The sequence below is a fragment of the Archocentrus centrarchus genome, chromosome 24, assembly GCF_007364275.1.
Source record: "Archocentrus centrarchus isolate MPI-CPG fArcCen1 chromosome 24, fArcCen1, whole genome shotgun sequence".
In the NCBI taxonomy this organism is placed as follows: Eukaryota; Metazoa; Chordata; class Actinopteri; order Cichliformes; family Cichlidae; genus Archocentrus; species Archocentrus centrarchus.
Window position 1 is genome coordinate 31736545 of NC_044369.1, and position 17477 is coordinate 31754021.

At 39.4% G+C, this 17477-nt stretch overlaps 1 protein-coding gene across 1 annotated transcript; it reads right to left on the minus strand.

The window, feature by feature from the left end:
• Nucleotides 1-7290: 7290 nt before the first annotated feature.
• gja10b (gap junction protein alpha 10 b) lies at nucleotides 7291-12575 on the minus strand. Its single transcript, XM_030722323.1, has 2 exons — nucleotides 10989-12575; nucleotides 7291-8010 (listed from the first exon to the last, which is right to left on the minus strand). Exons 1-2 carry the CDS (start codon nucleotides 12390-12392, stop codon nucleotides 7972-7974), a joined length of 1443 nt encoding a protein of 480 aa, XP_030578183.1. The 5' UTR covers nucleotides 12393-12575; the 3' UTR covers nucleotides 7291-7971.
• Between the last annotated feature and the right edge of the window lie 4902 nt (nucleotides 12576-17477).

A 17477-nucleotide genomic window follows, 5' to 3' on the forward strand; every position in this document is an offset into this window, starting at 1 on the left:
GTTCAAGCAAGAAAGCTAAAGTGAAGTGATCTACATTACTGAACCTTCTTTTCTACAAACATTATGCAACTAATTTTCTGATTGTTTTAATTTGATCATAAACTGAGGAAGCCTGGTGTTGTGTTGGGTGCACAGACTCTTTGACTCTCTGATTGGATAGTATGGATTCACCCCTGACCATCTCAAAAGAAGTCCAAATAATTCCAAAATGATTTCTCTGTGTAGTTAATTTAACATTTCCATAGAGGGAAAATGATCAGTCATACAGCACTCCCTGTGCACCCTGTTGGGTCAAAGTACAACAATGGGTGTCCTCAGCTAAAAATGGTGAGATGATTTAAACATCCTGGTTTAACACAGGCTAGTTTGCATCATTTCCACTGTTGTTTAAATTGTCTGTTCACAAAAAGAACTCTTTTACCTGTGGTGGCATCAACCCACACAGATGGTTTTGGTTTCATTTTGTCCAGGTTTTAGTACATGTGCTTCTTGAGATTTGTGCCTACACTCCGCTATAATGGAAAGAAAATTTCAGCCATTCATTGCATCATAATAGTGTGGTGGCAGAAATCTCAAACACCGACATGTCAAACCAAAGCTGTCTGCATGGCCAAATATGAGTAGTTGGGGAAATGTTTTATTGTAATTTGGGTGAACCATCCCTTTAATGTCTCAGGGTGCCAAGCATTCAAACCTGCTCTCTATATCATACTGAAGCAGACTATAATTTTTCTGTTTGTTCATTTTTACGTGCTTTCTTTGTAACTCAAACTAAAAAGTTAGTTTTAAACAGTTTTATATGATTTAAAGCAGCATTGATTGAGTCTGCCCTCCCTGGGGTGGGGGTGGGGGGGTCACTAGGGAGCAGTAGGACAATTTGATAACACGACCCTCAGTGGTAAATGCAACCCACACCACTCAACCCCTCCACCTCCACAGGATAAAAAACACAGTTATACACACACACACACTCACACACAGATTCATCCACCGTCCACCCAGTGGGTGTTAATTCACACGCGCTTTGAATTCAGATGCCCCACGGTCCAGCTAGTGGCTAACATTGTATTTCAGCCCTTTGTGGCTAATAGCACACAATGAGTTAAGCTATGCAGAACAATGGCAGATGCACAGTTGACCATGTTAACAAAATATTAATTAGAGTAGCTTTAAAGTGATTGAATACAGCTAAAATGAATTAAGGACTTTTCCAGGTTATTTTTTTGCAGGCAAACACTTGATGTGTTTGTGGCCATTACATCAGTTTTAAATTGTGTGCACAAATTTTCTGTTGTGGTGTTTTCTGTTGTGCTTTTGCTCCTTTTGTCACTGCTTCTCTGAAACAAACACTGGCTTTTTTAACTCCAAAGGTTGTTCTATGAAAGAATATGAACAAAAACATGCCTTTCTCACAGACTGCTCAACTTTATTGGGAAAAAAAAAATCTGGTATCCTGGTTGAGTGCACAGGCTGAGATCACTGAGTAGAATAAAAATAGAATGTTTACAAATAGGTGTCATGTCACGTCTGATACATTTTTGCCATGTAAAAATCACTCGGTTCAGTTGAACTGGTTCTTGGTGTTATGGAAGAGACAAAGAATGAGTTTCCTCACCTTGTTTTTAATCCAACTTTTGGGATGGGTCAGCATTACATGGATACAAGTGCACCTCCAATATTTGCCTTAGAACTTGCAGAGGCCATAGTTCACATTTAAGTGAAGTGAGTGTATGCAGGGGCCTGAGCCCCCATCCCTGAGTCACCAGTGCGGACTTTCTCACACTTATCTACCTGTGAAATCCTTCATACCTCTCATAACTGGTCAATGACTGTATCAGCAAACTGCATCAGGTGTTTTTTCTACATGCTTTTTACACAGATTATATGGATTATTGTATTAGTAGGTGCAACATTTTTAATGTAATAGCTCCTAAGCTTGTAGTTGTTGTTTTTTCTCTCATTTTTCTAGATGACTGTTTTGTGTTAATATTGTCAATTTGAAATAGCTGTTATTTGCTTATTCTCTACTAAGAGTTCTTACCTAATTTTTAAATGCTACATGCCCTAATTAATTAAATGACTTAATAGCCATTGTAAATACGGTATTGTGAGAACCCCATTTTCATTCATTTCAATTGCTAGTGTTAAATAAGTGAATTTTTTTTTTTTTTTTTTTTTTTTTTGTCTAGACGCCATTTCTCTTTATGAAATAAAGAAACATGCATATCATTTGTTGTACATTGTGGGTGTTTTTCTCTGTTTTTGGTCTCCACCAACAACTGTGGGAACTGTCTCTTACTTTTAATTGTTCCAATATGTTTAACAGATTTCCTATTGCTGTTTGTCTAAAAATGTATTTTGATTATTTTAGTTGATAGTAGTTGATACATACATCTACTACTAATAAACTTTCCATATGCTATTTTATTTAACCTGTCCTGTCCTGCAACTTAAGCAAACAAAATTATAGTCTGCATGCTGATTTGAGCACTGGTAGTTCATGGCAATTGTAACAACATGCAATTTGTAGTATGTTGTGCTCACTGTAACTGAACAAGACCCAAGTGTTCAACATGTATCACTTTGAGCTAATTTGAACACAAAAAATTGCTAATGTATTTACACTGGCCAAAAATATTAAAGGAACACACCAGATCTTAATAGGAAAAAATCATGCTGGATATCTACACTGATATCGGCTGGATAATGTGTCAGGAACAAAAGAATCACACATCAATTGATGGAAATGAAAATTATACAAAGGGCTGGATCAGCATGTGCATCTTATGTATCATATGTATCCCTTCTCCATTCAAGTTTCCATACACATTTCATTCAAAACCAAATGTCCACCTATCTTAATCAAATGGTAATTTCATTGTTTTCTCATTAGTTGGGTTAATCTTTCTATAGAGGCCCCCCCCAAGAACCCACACCGCCACTGTAAGTTTCATTAGAGAGACTTCTCATACATCATGTCACTCAAACATAACAGTTCAGTCTGGCTGAACAGGGAAAGTATTTAATAGAACAAAAAACAGGACAACAGACACATTCACAATAAAACTCTAAATTTATTGCATACATTCACTTCTCCTCAGCTCATTTTTTAAGACAAACCCATAAATTATATGGATTATGAGCATGGGTATATCAAGGAGAACTGGATACTGGATTACAAGATGACATCTCACCTATGTGAAAACTCTGCGAACATATGCACAGATGCTTTTGGAAATTTGGTGTCATAGAGCACTTACACTGTCATGTCCTTCTTTGTTAAGACCAAGATGTATTGAATTAATGACATATTCTTTTTTTTTTCCAGGTATGGTTTCTTTCATATCATGCTATGTTTATGTAGGCTCAAGTGTTCATTTTGCTCAACAGTCCCTTTTTAATTTGTTATTTGATGTTATAAAACGAGTGTTTGTCATCATGTATACATACTCTGATTTATAGTTGATGTAAATGAAACACTATCTGAGGCATAAGAATTTGAAAGATCTTTTGTGTGAAACTACAAAATGAAAAAAAATTGATTTTTTTTTTTAATCACCTCAGAATTGTGTTTTGAAACTGAATATAAGACCAGGCTTTAAAATATCACAGCTAGCATCCCATGGGTGGAAAAAAGTGATATGTAGCTAGCTAGGCAACTAGTAGTTTATAATAACATTTTAAAAAGTGAACAGCAAGCATTCACAAGTAGGTAAGGGAACCTAAACTAAATGAAGTTCAAGAAGTGTGTTTGGGCTGGCAGGTGGTGGGAGCATGATACCACATGTCCAACACTGACAGGCAACATTTTACCTTCACTTTTGTACATTGTTATGTCTATGGATAAGCCATAAACACCCATTTAAAGAGTTTCCCCATTATTTGCTGTTTACTGTAATTACAGGATTCTGGATCTTTGAAGACTTTTAATCTCATTTGATGAACGTTTTGTTCACGTTTAAACGTTTTGTTTGAGTTTTTGTTCATGTCTGAAGTCTCTAAAACTACTCACAAACCTACAAGTAGCTCATAGTCTATATGTGTATAATCAAGCAGCTGAAGATACTCACAAGTTACAGCAAATTCAGTGTCTCTGTGTGACAGTGCAATGGAAGGCCCTTTTTTTTTTCCAGTGGACTCTTGTGTCTCTTCTGAAGCCTATTTGCATGAGTCCAAACCAAAATGACATGTGTTCAAATTTTCCAAGGAAGACTGATATCAAAAGTATATCCAGAGAATAACTTTGTATACTCCTATGCAAAACTGTACTGTGTATATTGGAGATTTCTGGCTGTGTCCAAGTTAAGCTGAAGAAGATGTTTGGTGGTAAAGCAATGAAAGAAAAACAGGTGTTTAATGACTTCGTTTATATTATTAAGAACAACATAATCACTATTGGCAAGCAGCAGAGATACCTTCTTGTTTACAAAAATAATTTACAACTCAACAACAACCATGGCTAGGCATAACTGGCAGTGGGAGAGTGAGACAGAGATCATCTTCTTGTTAAAATAATATAGTCAAATACTGATATAAAATACAATTGTGCTTATAGCAAAAATTTTGAGATAACATTATTTTGAAGCACCAGTCAACATACTTGTAACTGTACTTGTTTTGTGTTGGCTATAACAATAATTCAGTTCAATTTTATTTATATAGCGCCAAATCACAGCAAACAGTCACCTGAAGGTGCTTTAGATTGGAAGGTAAAGACCCTACAATAATTACAGAGAAAACCCAACAGTCAAAACGACCCCCTATGAGCAGCATTTGGTGACAGTAGGAAGGAAAAACTCCCTTTTAACAGGAAGAAACCTCCAGCAGAACCAGGCTCAGGGAGGGGGGGGTCATCTGCTGTGACCGGTTGGGGGTGAGGGGAGGGAGAGAGGACATATGAAGGACTGTGAAAGAGAGACAGAGATTAATAATAACTAATAATTAAAGGCAGAATGGTGTATAAACAGAGTGAAAATAGGTGAATGAAGAAGAAATGCTAAATGCATCAGGGGACACCCCCCCCCCCCCCCCCCCCCCTTCCCCCAGCAGCCTAGCCCAATTGCAATGTAATTAAGTGAGGGTTCAGAGTTACCTGATCCAGCCCTAACTATAAGCATTATCATAAAGGAAAGTTTTAAGCCTTATCTTAAAAATAGAGAGGGTGTCTGTCTCCCGAATCAAATTGGGAGCTGGTTCCACAGAAGAGGGGCCTGAAAGCTGAAGGCTCTGCCTCCCATTCTACTCTTAAGTATCCTAGGAACCACAAGTAAGCCGGGAGTCTGAGCGCACTATTTGGGTGATACGGTACTATGAGGTCTTTAAGATGAGATGGGGCCTGCTTATTCATGACCCTGTATGTAAGAGGAAGAATTTTAAATTCAATTCTGAATGTGACAGGGAGCCAATGAAGAGAAATCAATATGGGGGAAATCTGCTCTCTCTTTCTAGTCCCTGTCAGTACTCTAGCTGCAGCATTTTGGATCAGCTGAAGGCTTTTCAGGGAGCTTTAAGGACAGCCTGATAATAATGAATTACAAGAGGCCAACCTAGAAGTAAATTAACTAGTTTTACAGCATCATTCTGAGACAGGATGTTTCTAATTTTAGAAATATTGTGCAAATGCAAAAAAAGCGGCCCTACATATGTGCATAATATGCACATTGACGGACAAATCCTGGTCAAAAATGACTCCAGGATTTCTCACAGTGTTACTGGAGGCCAAGGTAATACCATCCAGAGTAAGTATCTGGAATTAAATTAGACACCATGTTTCTAAGATTTGTGGGGCCGAGAACAAGAATTTCAGTTTGATCTGAATTTAGAAGCAGGAAATTAGAGGTCATCCAGGCCTTAATATCTTTAAGACATTCCTGCAGTTTAACTCATTGATGTGTGTCATCTGGCTTCATGGATAAAACTTTGCATCATCTGCATAACAATGAAAAAGTATGCAATGCTTTCTAATAATAATTCCAAAGGGATGAATGTATAGTATAAATAGAATATGTCCCAGCAAAGAACCCTGTGGAACTCCATAATTGACCTTGTTGTGTGAAGAAGACTCCCCTTTACATTAATAAATTGGAGTCTATGAGATAAATATGATTCAAACCACTGCAGTGCAGTACCTTTAATACCTATAGCATGCTCTAATCTCTGTAATAATATGTTACGATCAGCAGTATCAAAAGCTGCACTGAGGTCCAACAGGACAAGAACAGAGATGAGTCCACTGTCAGAGGCTCTAAGAAGATCATTTGTAACCTTCACTAATGCTGTTTCTGTACTGTGATGAATTCTGAAACCTGACTGAAACTCTTCAAATAAACCGTTCCTCTGCAGATGATCAGTTAGCTGTTTTACAACTACTCTTTCAAGAATCTTTGAGAGAAAAGGAAGGTTGGAGATTGGCCTATAATTAGCTAAGACAGCTGGGTCAGTGATGGCTTTTTAAGTAATGATTTAATTGCTACCACCCGAAAAACCTGTGATACATAGCTAACTAATAAAGATAGATTGATCATATTTCATATTGAAGCATTAATTAATGGTAGGACTTCTTCGAGCAGTCTTGTAGGAATGGAGTCTAATAGACATGTTGATGGTTTAAATTTTTATTTATGAAGAAATTCATGAAGTCATTACTAGTGAAAATTAAAGGAATACTCAGCTCAACATAGTTCTCACGCTTTGTCAGCCTGACTACAGTGCTTATTTTTTTCAATGATGAGTAGTAAGATGTCCTAGTTTTACAGAGGGCTTTTTTTATAGAGCAACAAACTCTTTTTCCAGGCTAAATGAGCATCTTCTAAATTAGTGAGATGCTATTCTCTCTCCAGCTTACAGGTTTTCTGCTTTAGGCTGTGCATTTGTGAGTTATACCATGGAATCAGTCACTTCTGATTTGAAGCTTCTTTTTTTTTAAAGAGGCGCAGTACCTAGGGTCATATGCAGTGAGGATGTGAAGCAACTCACGAGATGATCTACCTCTGTGGGAGCAGAATTTAGGTAGCTGCTCTGCACTGTGTTGGCACATGGCACTGAAAAGCATAATAATGAAGGAATTATATCCTTGAACTAACAGTGCTTTCAGAAAGAGTTCTACTGTAATAAAACATGTTCCCCATCGCTGTGTAATCCATTAATGTGAATGCAGATGTTATTAAGAAATGATCAGAAAGGAGGGGGCTTTCAGGGAATACTGTCAGGTCTTCAGTTTCTCTACCATATGTCAGGACAAGAGCCAGAGTGTGATTAAAGTGGTGGGTGGGATCCTACATTTTGAGAGAAGGGGTGTTGATTCATTTAAACCAACATGTTCATCCTGCTGTAAACAGGTTTCTGTAAGGCAAAATAAATCAATATGTTTATTAATTACTAAATCATTTACTAAATGAAAAATCTTGGTCCACAGAAAGTTGCTGTTATAACAGTTCATCATCACTATTCTGGGAGAGGTCACCACTTTCTCTCCTTCAGTGATATATTCTGTGAAAGCCTAGGTGCTGCCACCTTGAAAGTGGAAACCTGTCCCAATGGTGTCTAAATTTATGACTGTCATCAGCTGATGGACAAATTGTTTTTGGAGGTGAACGTTTTCCCATGAAAGCCAATGCAAAAGTAATGTGTTCAGAATGGTGCAGATATTTTGTGGTTTCGGAGAGTTGGAAAACAAGCGTCTACCACATATCCACTTACAATTTATTGGATGTGTTATGGGGTGAAGTTCTAGTTCCAAAATGCATCCAGTGACAACTTCCAAGCATTCAGCGACGCATGGACACATCTTAGCACCACCCCTGCAGTGTGTTAACATAACTGAAGTGTCTGTGCAGAAAGCATAGTATATAAGCACAACATACAAGGTTGCTGCTGAGAAACAGGATGAATTTCACTTTGAGATCAGGTTCACTTGGCTCCTTTAGAACTCCCATACAGCTCCTGGTTAGTCCCAAAACTGTACTTTATAGTTTACTTTTTCATGATTGAAGACAGCTCCAGAATCATGCTCTGAAAGAGAAAAAATGAGAGCAACATATAGTTATTATTCATGTCATAAACACGATACATTTATCTTTTGTTTTCTGACCTCAAGTAATGATCCCTTCCAGGCATGTCTCCAAAGGTATAATAGCACTTAATGTGTCTTGTTTGAAAATTAAAATGAAGTTTAAGTTTATGGTTAAAATTTCATGTATACTTCACTGGAAAATCATATGAATCAATAGTATTCGTGTTTGAAATTAAATTTTACAAAAAATTATACTTGCAGATATCTCAAGATTGAATTGTCTTGAACTGTGTTAGAATGATATACAATAGTGAGAATAAATGGAATAAGCTCATGTTCAGCAAATATTTGCTGACCAAAACCTGTAATGTGGTTGAAACTGGCAGGGTATTTTATTTTATTTTATTTTATTTTATTTTATTTTATTTTATTTTATTTTATTTTATTTTATTTTTTTGACTCAAGTCATGATGACTGGAATCCCTGGCATAAAGGGTTTTCAGCCCAGAGATTATTTCAACTGAGTTTGTTCACATGAAACATGAAACAATTAATATTTATAATAATACTATAGCAGAAACATGTTTCTGCTAAATTATAAAAAGAACTGCCATTGGGCCATTCTTATTACCATGCACTTTCTAAAGTTTCTGACTGCAGATATTTGCAATATCAATTCACTTACTCAAATAGTCAGAAGTATAATATTTATAAGTAGATTATTTTCATCTGCAGTAATTTATATTTGTATATATACAGTGGGTACGGAAAGTATTCAGACCCCTTTAAATTTTTCACTCTTTGTTTCATTGCAGACATTTGTTAAAATCAAAAAAGTTCATTTTATTTCTCATTAATGTACACTCAGCACCCCATCTTGACAGACAAAAACAGAAATGTAGACATTTTTGCAAATGTATTAAAAAAGAAAAACTGAAATATGACATGGTCATAAGTATTCAGACCCTTTGCTCAGTATTGAGTAGAAGCATCCTTTTGAGCTAGTACAGCCATGAGTCTTCTTGGAAATGATGCAACAGGTTGTTCACACCTGGATTTAAGGATCCTCTGCCATTCTTCCTTGCAGATCCTCTCCAGTTCCATCAGGTTGGATGGTGAACGTTGGTGGACGGCCATTTTCAGAGATGCTCAATTGGGTTCAGGGCTCAGGGCTCTGGCTGGGCCAGTCAAGAATGGTCACAGAGTTGTTCCGAAGGCACTCCTTTGTTATTTTAGCTGTGCGCTTAGGGTCATTGTCCTGTTGGAAGGTGAACCTTCGGCCCAGTCTGAGGTCCTGAGCACTCTGGAAGAGGTTTTCTTCCAGGATATCTCTGTTCTTGGCCACATTCATCTTTCCTTCAATTGCAACCAGTCATCCTGTCTCTGCAGCTGAAAAACACCCCCATAGTATGATGCTGCCACCACCATGTTTCACTGTTGCGATTGTATTGGGCAGGTGATGAGAAGTGTCTGGTTTTCTCCACACATGCTGCTTAGAATTAACGCCAAAAAGTTCAGTCTTCATCTCATCAGACCAGAGAATCTTATTTCTCATAGTCTGGGAGTCCTTCATGTGTTTTTTTGGGAAACTCTATGCAGGCTTTCATATATCTTGGACTGAGGAGAGGCTTCTGTTGGGCCACTCTGCCATAAAGTCCTGACTGGTTGAGGGCTGCAGTGATAGTTGACTTTGTGGAGCTTTCTCCCATCTCCCTACTGCATGTCTGGAGCTCAGCCACAGTGATCTTTGGGTTCTTCTTTAGCATTTTCTCTCACCAAGGCTCTTCTCCCAAGATTGCTCAGTTTGGCTGGACGACCAGGTCTAGGAAGAGTTCTGGTCGTCCCAAACTTCTTCCATTTAAGGATTATGGAGGCCACTGTGCTCTGAGGAACCTTGAGTGCTGCAGAAATTCTTTTGTAACCTTGGCCAGATCTGTGCCTTGCCACAATTCTGTCTGAGCTCCTTGGGCAGTTCCTTCAACCTCATGATTCTCATTTGCTCTGAGATGCACTGTGAGCTGTGAGGTCTTATATAGACAGGTGTGTGTTATTCCTAATCAAGTCCAATCAGTTTAATTAAACACAGCTGGACTCCAGTGAAGGAGCAGAACCATCACAAAGAGGATCAGAAGAAATGGACATGTGAGTTAAATATGAGTGTCACAGCAAAGGGTCCATATGATATTTCAGTTTTTCTTTTTGAATACATTTGCAAAAATTTCTACATTTCAGTTTTTTCTGTCAAGATGGGGTGCTGAGTGAACATTAATGAGAAATAAAATGAACTTTTTTGAGTTTTTTGAGAGTGAGAAACTTAAAGGGGTCTGAATACTTTCCATACCTTCTGTACTTCAGTGCACAAACATGGAGAGCCAAAGATGAGTAAAACAGAAAGAAGAAACCAGCACAACAAAGACATGACAACAGAATCAGTGACAACAGATATCACATGAAACAGCAAGAAAGGGAGGAACTGGGATTGAGGTGGGGTGTTAATTAAGCAACTTGTAGATGTGTTGTAGAAAGGTATCAAATGAGCCATCAGTTAATATGGACTGGAACTGAGATCATATGATCTGCTGAGATTGCAGTTGAGCTTAACTTTGCAGCCTGCCTGAACTAAGACACATATTTAGATTTACTTTATGCCAGAATTGAATGATATCTACGATAACATTTTCACTGATCATCATTCCCGTTCACCTTACAGCATCATTCTAGATAGTTAAAACTGAAGATGTCAAAAAAAATACAGTGTAGATTTATTTTGAGTGGAAGGAAATGTAAGGCAGCTTGAACTTGAGGAGACAACAAACATATCCAGAGTAGCTTAAACTTCTGACCACATCCAAACACAATAAGCAAAGTATGATGAAAGGTAAAACAGACCTAAATCTTTCAACAAAGGAGTGCACATTAAAAGTCTTTTTAATGTGTTCCATAAGTCATTAATAGACAAGAAGAGACATTAACTTACCATGGACATTCTCCTCCCTCCAGCTGGAGGCGGTGGGGCCATCACTGGACTCTCCTCCTGACTGGAGTGCTGGGACGCATCATCTGTTCCACTCTGACAGTCTCCACTGTCAGATGGACTGGCCAGCTTTCCTTCTGACAGTCCTCGGGACATAAAACTGCACTTTCTGGCTGTGGGATAGTGTTCACTCTCTGGAGAATCACTCATGTCACTGAGCTCCTTGCATACACTCACTTTGCTCTGTTTCCTCTGTGGGTTCCTCAGGGCTGCTGGGATCTCCATGTGGCCAGGCATCAGCATAGGTTGAGGTCCTGCATAGTGTGGTTTACCAGAGCCATGGGGTCCATTTGAATCATCACTGCTGCATGAGGGCTTTCTATTTTCCAGAGTGTAGTGTCGTTCCATGGCACACAGCTGTTGTAGACCTTGGATTTCAGTTTGGCTTGGGTGGTATGTCTGCTGGTTGGAGATGTTGAAGCCTTCCTGCTTCTGAGGAGCTGCTAAGGCCAAATTCAAAGGCTGAGTTTCCCCATGAGTATCAGGTACAACAGAGCAGGTCATCTGTGTGACCTGCATTAATCTCTGTGGTGAGGAATTGGAGAGCACACAGATCTGCTGCACCACGGAGTTCTTCTTTGACCTGCACACGCTCTCATCATCCCCATATTTGTATCCATACAAGATCTGTTTGATCTTCTTCACCCCCAGATGGAAAATCTCCAGGAGGTTGAGGAATAAAGAAACTCCAGCAATAACCAGCATGAAAACCATGAAAATGTTCTTCTCTGTTGGTCGTGACACAAAACAATCAACACTGTTAGGGCAAGGCAACCTTTCACATTTATAAAGAGGAGACAGTCCAATACCATACAAAGCACACTGTCCTATAATGAAACCCACCTCCACCACAGATCTGGTCAAAATGTGGAAAACATATGTACGCAGCAAGGAGCCCCTGAGAGGAGCTTTCCTTACTTTCTTCTGTTCGTCTAATTTCCTGAGCTCTCTCTCGATTCTCTTATGGTCTTCCTGGATAGGATCTGTGCCTTCCAGCTCAGCTTTCAGACAGGCTTTCTTCCTGTGCCTCTGTTTCTCAAGGGTCCTCAAACGATACAAGGCATGACCCATGTAGACCAGAGATGGTGAGGACACAAAGATGATTTGCAGGACCCAGTAGCGGATGAGTGAGATGGGAAAAGCTTGGTCGTAGCAGACGGTCTTGCAGCCGGGTTGCTCTGTGTTGCAAACAAACTCACTCTGCTCATCATCCCAGACATCCTCAGCCGCAACGCCGAGCACAAGCATCCGGAAAATGAAGAGGATTGTGAGCCAGATCTTCCCGACTATGGTGGAATGAATGTGGACCTCTTCTAAAATACTCCCTAATAAATTCCAATCCCCCATTTTCTGTCATAATATTATTAGCTGTCAGTGAATAAAGGAAAACCTGAGTAGTTTGCAGAGCTTTCTACAAATTTAAATGATGCTGTAAAATGTGCTTTACTTACTTGCTTTCTAGAGTCCTTTTTCTCAGTATTTTAGCATAAGGCCATTAATCAAATTGTAGGTTCAAGTGTGGCAACATTTGTCATCCCTTGGAGACTGTGCAGTCTAACTGACACTATTTCAGCGCTGGAAAGTAGGGCTCCAGTTTGAAGCTATTGATCCATCAGGACCATGAGCCTATAATGCCCTGAGGTTAGGTTCATCCTGCCACTTTTATCAGGACACTAAATTGGAAATAGCACCAATTCAGATGCCAACACACAGCTGTGGACAGTGTTTTCAAATTTATTACTCATAATGTTCATGCATCCTTTTTCCAAATCTAGAACTCTATATTCTTGATTTTTAGTTTGTTTTTCCAGTGAACTGAAATGTGGCAGCATCCAATGACATTTTAGGTAATAGTGTACTTCCAGTTTTGTACCTGCTGTTTCCTGTTTCACACTGCTAGCTAAGGAACTAGTCTTCACTTCTGAAGTGGAGAACTTCTGCTGACTGGAACCCTCAACTTCTACCTCAGCTGTGACACTGAAGTGTTGGACTTTAGCTTCCCTTCTGCCAGGTCTGGGAAAATCAGATGGTTCTATGTAATATCTACTCAAGTAGTGTTTTCAAGAAATTACCCTTATGAGTAAGTTCAATGAGGAAGACATGAAATTACTCATCTTGCTGATGTTCCTGCATTTTATTCTTGTCATTTCCATTTCCACACAGTGGCAAACCAAAAGCTGCTCTAGTCCACAATTATCTTTCTGCCCACATTCTGCATACAATTCAGTTCAATTTTATTTATATAGCACCAAATCACAACAGAACAGTCGCCTCAAGGTGCTTTATATTGTAAGGTAAAGACCCTACAATAATACAGAGAAAAGCCAACAGTCAAAACGACCCCGTATGAGCAAGTACTTGGCAACAGTGGGAAGGAAAAACTCCCTTTTAACAAGAAGAAACCTCCAGCAGGCCCAGGGAGGGGCAGTCATCTGCCGCAACCAGTTGGGGCTGAGGGGAGAGAGACAGGACAAAAGACACGCTGTGGAAGAGAGACAGAGATTAATAATAGCCAGTGATTAACAATGATTAACAGAGTAAAAAGAGGTCAATGAAAAGAAACAGTGCATCATGGGAAACACCCAGCAGCCTAGGCCTATAGCAGCATAACTAAGGGAGGGTTGAGGGTCACCTGATCCAGCCCTAACTATAAGCTTGATCAAAAAGGAAAGTTTTAAGCCAAATCTTAAAAATAGAGAGTTAGCAGCTGGTTCATTTTAAAATGAAGCCCTGTTGTGGAGAAAACGCTGCCCTGGGGTAAACAGTTGCAACCCTTCCATGCCCAGCAGGTCATGGCTACAAATTGTTCATGGACAACTTTTGTAGTTCTGTAGGACTGTTTCAGTGCATCCTTGATTTAAAAACTCATGTCTGCGGTACACTTAAGAAGAACAAAGTGGAACCACCAGTTATTGCAGATGTCAGAGAGGCAGACCTTAGGAACAGGGAAACACTCGTGCATCACAGTGACAAAGTGACGGCCTTGGCATAGCGGGACAAACAGATAGTGAAGACGGCAACAACATTCCATCAGAATAACACGGAAAATACTGAAGAATGGCAGAGAGGTCCCCAAGACAAAATTGTAAAGTAAAACCCTGCAAGCATTGTGGAATACAACAATGCAACAAATGGAGCTGACAAACTTAATCAAAACACTGTGTATTACCCATTTATTCAATGTGCTGTGAAATCGTGGACCAGCCAAGAGTTTTTGAAACATGGTGCAAAGGGAACAGGTGGTGAGGAAGTAAGAGCTTATTCTCCATTGTAACACAAAAAAACACCTATGGCACCTTACAACACACCCTAGGAAAAGGCTGGATGGAACTTTTGCTGCCACGCATGTGATCCAATCCTGCGACCTCCCAAAAAGGATCATCCAGCCTGCAGATGCAGGGTGTGCCAGAACGGGGTTGCAGAAAGAAACATCCTGCTACTGTAAAGGTTGTAGTGTCCCTTTGTATTTTGGGGGAATGTTACAGAGTGTACCACTCAAAAATACACTATGCAGTCAAATGTATTTTTCATTTGTTCTTTTATTAGTTTGAGTTTTTATGCAACAAAATCTTGAAATCCTGAAGAAATCGTGTGCATATATGATCTTTGTGTTCTGAGTGAAAAAGGATGACAAAACTGCTCTTCTCTCACATCTGCATTCACTGTTTTAAGGAGATTATGTCATATCTGAATATAAGGATACTGCGAATTCCCAACAACAGAACAGTGTTTAACTATGTAGCAATATATAAACTTTGTAAGAATGCCATTGCTCAGGGAAAGGTTTCACCGTTTGAAGGCTGGGGTGTCCAATGGCATTTTGCTACTATACAAATATTATTATTGTTATTATTATTATTATTTATTTGTGCTTGCTAAACAGCTGAAGTTACCTCATAGAAATGAGAAAAAAAACACAATATGAATGCAGATTTCTGTTAAAACTGTTTGTTTTCAGTATATGTGTATGAAACTAATCTCTCATTTGATATAGTCACTGTCTTCATATTCATACCACAAAATATTCAGGGAGTCGTGACAGTTCAGTAAATGTCCTCAGTAATGCTGGAGGTGGCTGGCATTTGGACAGTTAACCCTGTGGCTGTTCATCTAAAGCTATCCAGAAACATGACGTTTCACAACTAAATATTTCCAAGTCTTGTAGTTGAAACCAGTTCATTCCAGTCCTCTGTACCCAGCTGATTGATGACAACATGCCTACTCTGTGGAAAGGTGGCTGTGAGACATCAGGGGTGGGGGCTTCAGTATTTGGTGGATTGGGAAGGTTATGTGCCAGAGGAGAGTTCTTGGGTCGCTCGGTCTGCCATCCTGAAATTTTCATCAGGCATCCCAACAAGCCAGATGGGTTGCCAGGAGGCTCTCGTTGAGAAGGGGGTACTGTCATGGTCCCCTTGTCTTCCTGTGCTGACCTACCTTTCCATGTCTTCATCTTTTTGCTCTCTCTTTCTCTCCTTTGTCTGTGTGTGAGGCCGTGTGTTGTAATTCTGCTTGTATTTTTCAGAAGTGGAGCCTTCTCCTGGCTCACCTGCCCTTCCTGCCGGTGCACTTCGAACCAGTTGGGTAATCGGTCACTTGCATGCAGTCTGTCACTACTTGAGGCTGAATCTCTTCCTTAGTTGCTGCCAGATCATTGCATCTACTGTGGTAGTGTGGATTGGCCCTCAAGCTCTTTGTTTTTTGTTCTGTGAGAAATTCTGTTTTTGCTTTGTACTTACCCGATTCTCTTGTGTGCAGGCACTTCCTCACTGCTGCTAAATGATGGAGAAAAAGAAACCTATGGAGTAGATGGAGAAAATCTATTTGGACTTACCTACCTGCTCCCCTCTCTTGTCCCACTCAGAAAGAAGACACAAACAATTGAGTCTTTGTTCACTGACATTTTTTGGCTTTGGTAAATCTGTTGAACTTTTACTCGTGTCCTGCACTTGAGACCAGTTCTGGTTTGGTCTGTGACATTTGATCCACTTTCCAAAATTCTTTACTTTGCAAAGGTGAACTTAAAACAAAGGATGTGTGTTTTACCACTAAAAAACAGAATAAAACACATTTCCAGCTGTAACCAGACTGCATATGGAGACGGGGGGTTGTCAACAAATAAAATCAACATAATTTACTGAATTTTCAACATGCTTCATGTGCTTTGATGATTTATTTCTGAGTGATTCTACTGGTAGTATACGTTTGTATAGTAGTATACTGATATTTGGCATAGATCAAATATTCATAAAGTGGGCCACAAAATGTTAAAATCAAGGTCAGTGCCTAGGGGTACCATTTCTCACTCAGTAACAGTGAGTGAGTGAGTGGCAGTGCAGGAACTGGAGGTCAGAACCAAACAAATCTGGCAGTACAATAGTTTGAAATTCTGGATGGATGGCTCAGATTTCACTGTCAGAGTAAGTATACTGCACAACATGACTCATCTGGTACACAGATCTCAGCACTTGTTTGAAATAAACATCCAGGCTGTCCTAAAGTTAACCTATTTGTTCGTTGCAAATGCGTTTATCTGATTTATGAAAGCTAATGTCCATGTTTTGGTTTAACAACAAGAGTTTGTTGGTTTTGCTGAAATGACAAGTTTAACAATGAATATGAACATGTGTTATTTATTTTGTGTGTGTTGTCATATTGTAATGCTAAACTGGGGGTTTCTGACAATGTTGATTTCATATCTCAATAACATAAGCAATGCTCAGTAGTTAAAAGACTTCAGCTACCAAAACGATGGCTTAGGGTGAAGTAGGCTTTTTGTCTTTATTCAACAGTAACAGTGAAGAGCAGACAGGAAGGGGGGGGGGGGGGGGGGCTGCAGGGTCAGAATCAGACCCGGGCTGCTGCATTTAGGGATATGGGTGCTTGCTCACCCAATGAGCTAAATAGAGCTTTCACTGAGTCATTGAGTTGTGAACACTGATCACAAATCAAATGTATTATTTTTCTCCTGTCAGTAAAACACTTCTTCTGCCTCCTCACCCTTCTCCTGTGTTTTTTACTCTATAACCCCAACCTGTCATGCTCCCGGGGTCTTGGACCCAGGGTTTTGAGTTTTTTGAATTTGTGATCTTGGATTTGAGATATGATTTAGGTTCTAATTCTATATCTTGTCTTTTGGGTATAATATTATTTCCTAGTGCCTCTGACTTTATCTTGGTTCCTTGTTTTATGATGTTAATTCCCTCTCATGCCCAGTCTGTCTAAGTCTCATCTCTGTATTCTATCCTTTGCGTCTCCTGTGTGAAGTCAGTCTTGTCTCCGTGTTTGTTTACCTTTCTGTCTTTGTGTCAAGTCCAGATGCTTAAGTCTGTGTCTCACTGTTAGTCTCTCATGATGGCGCCACTGTTTGCAGCTAGCCATCTGTCAAGCTGTCTATTATGCCTGATTGGATTACTGTTTGCTATGGATTTATTC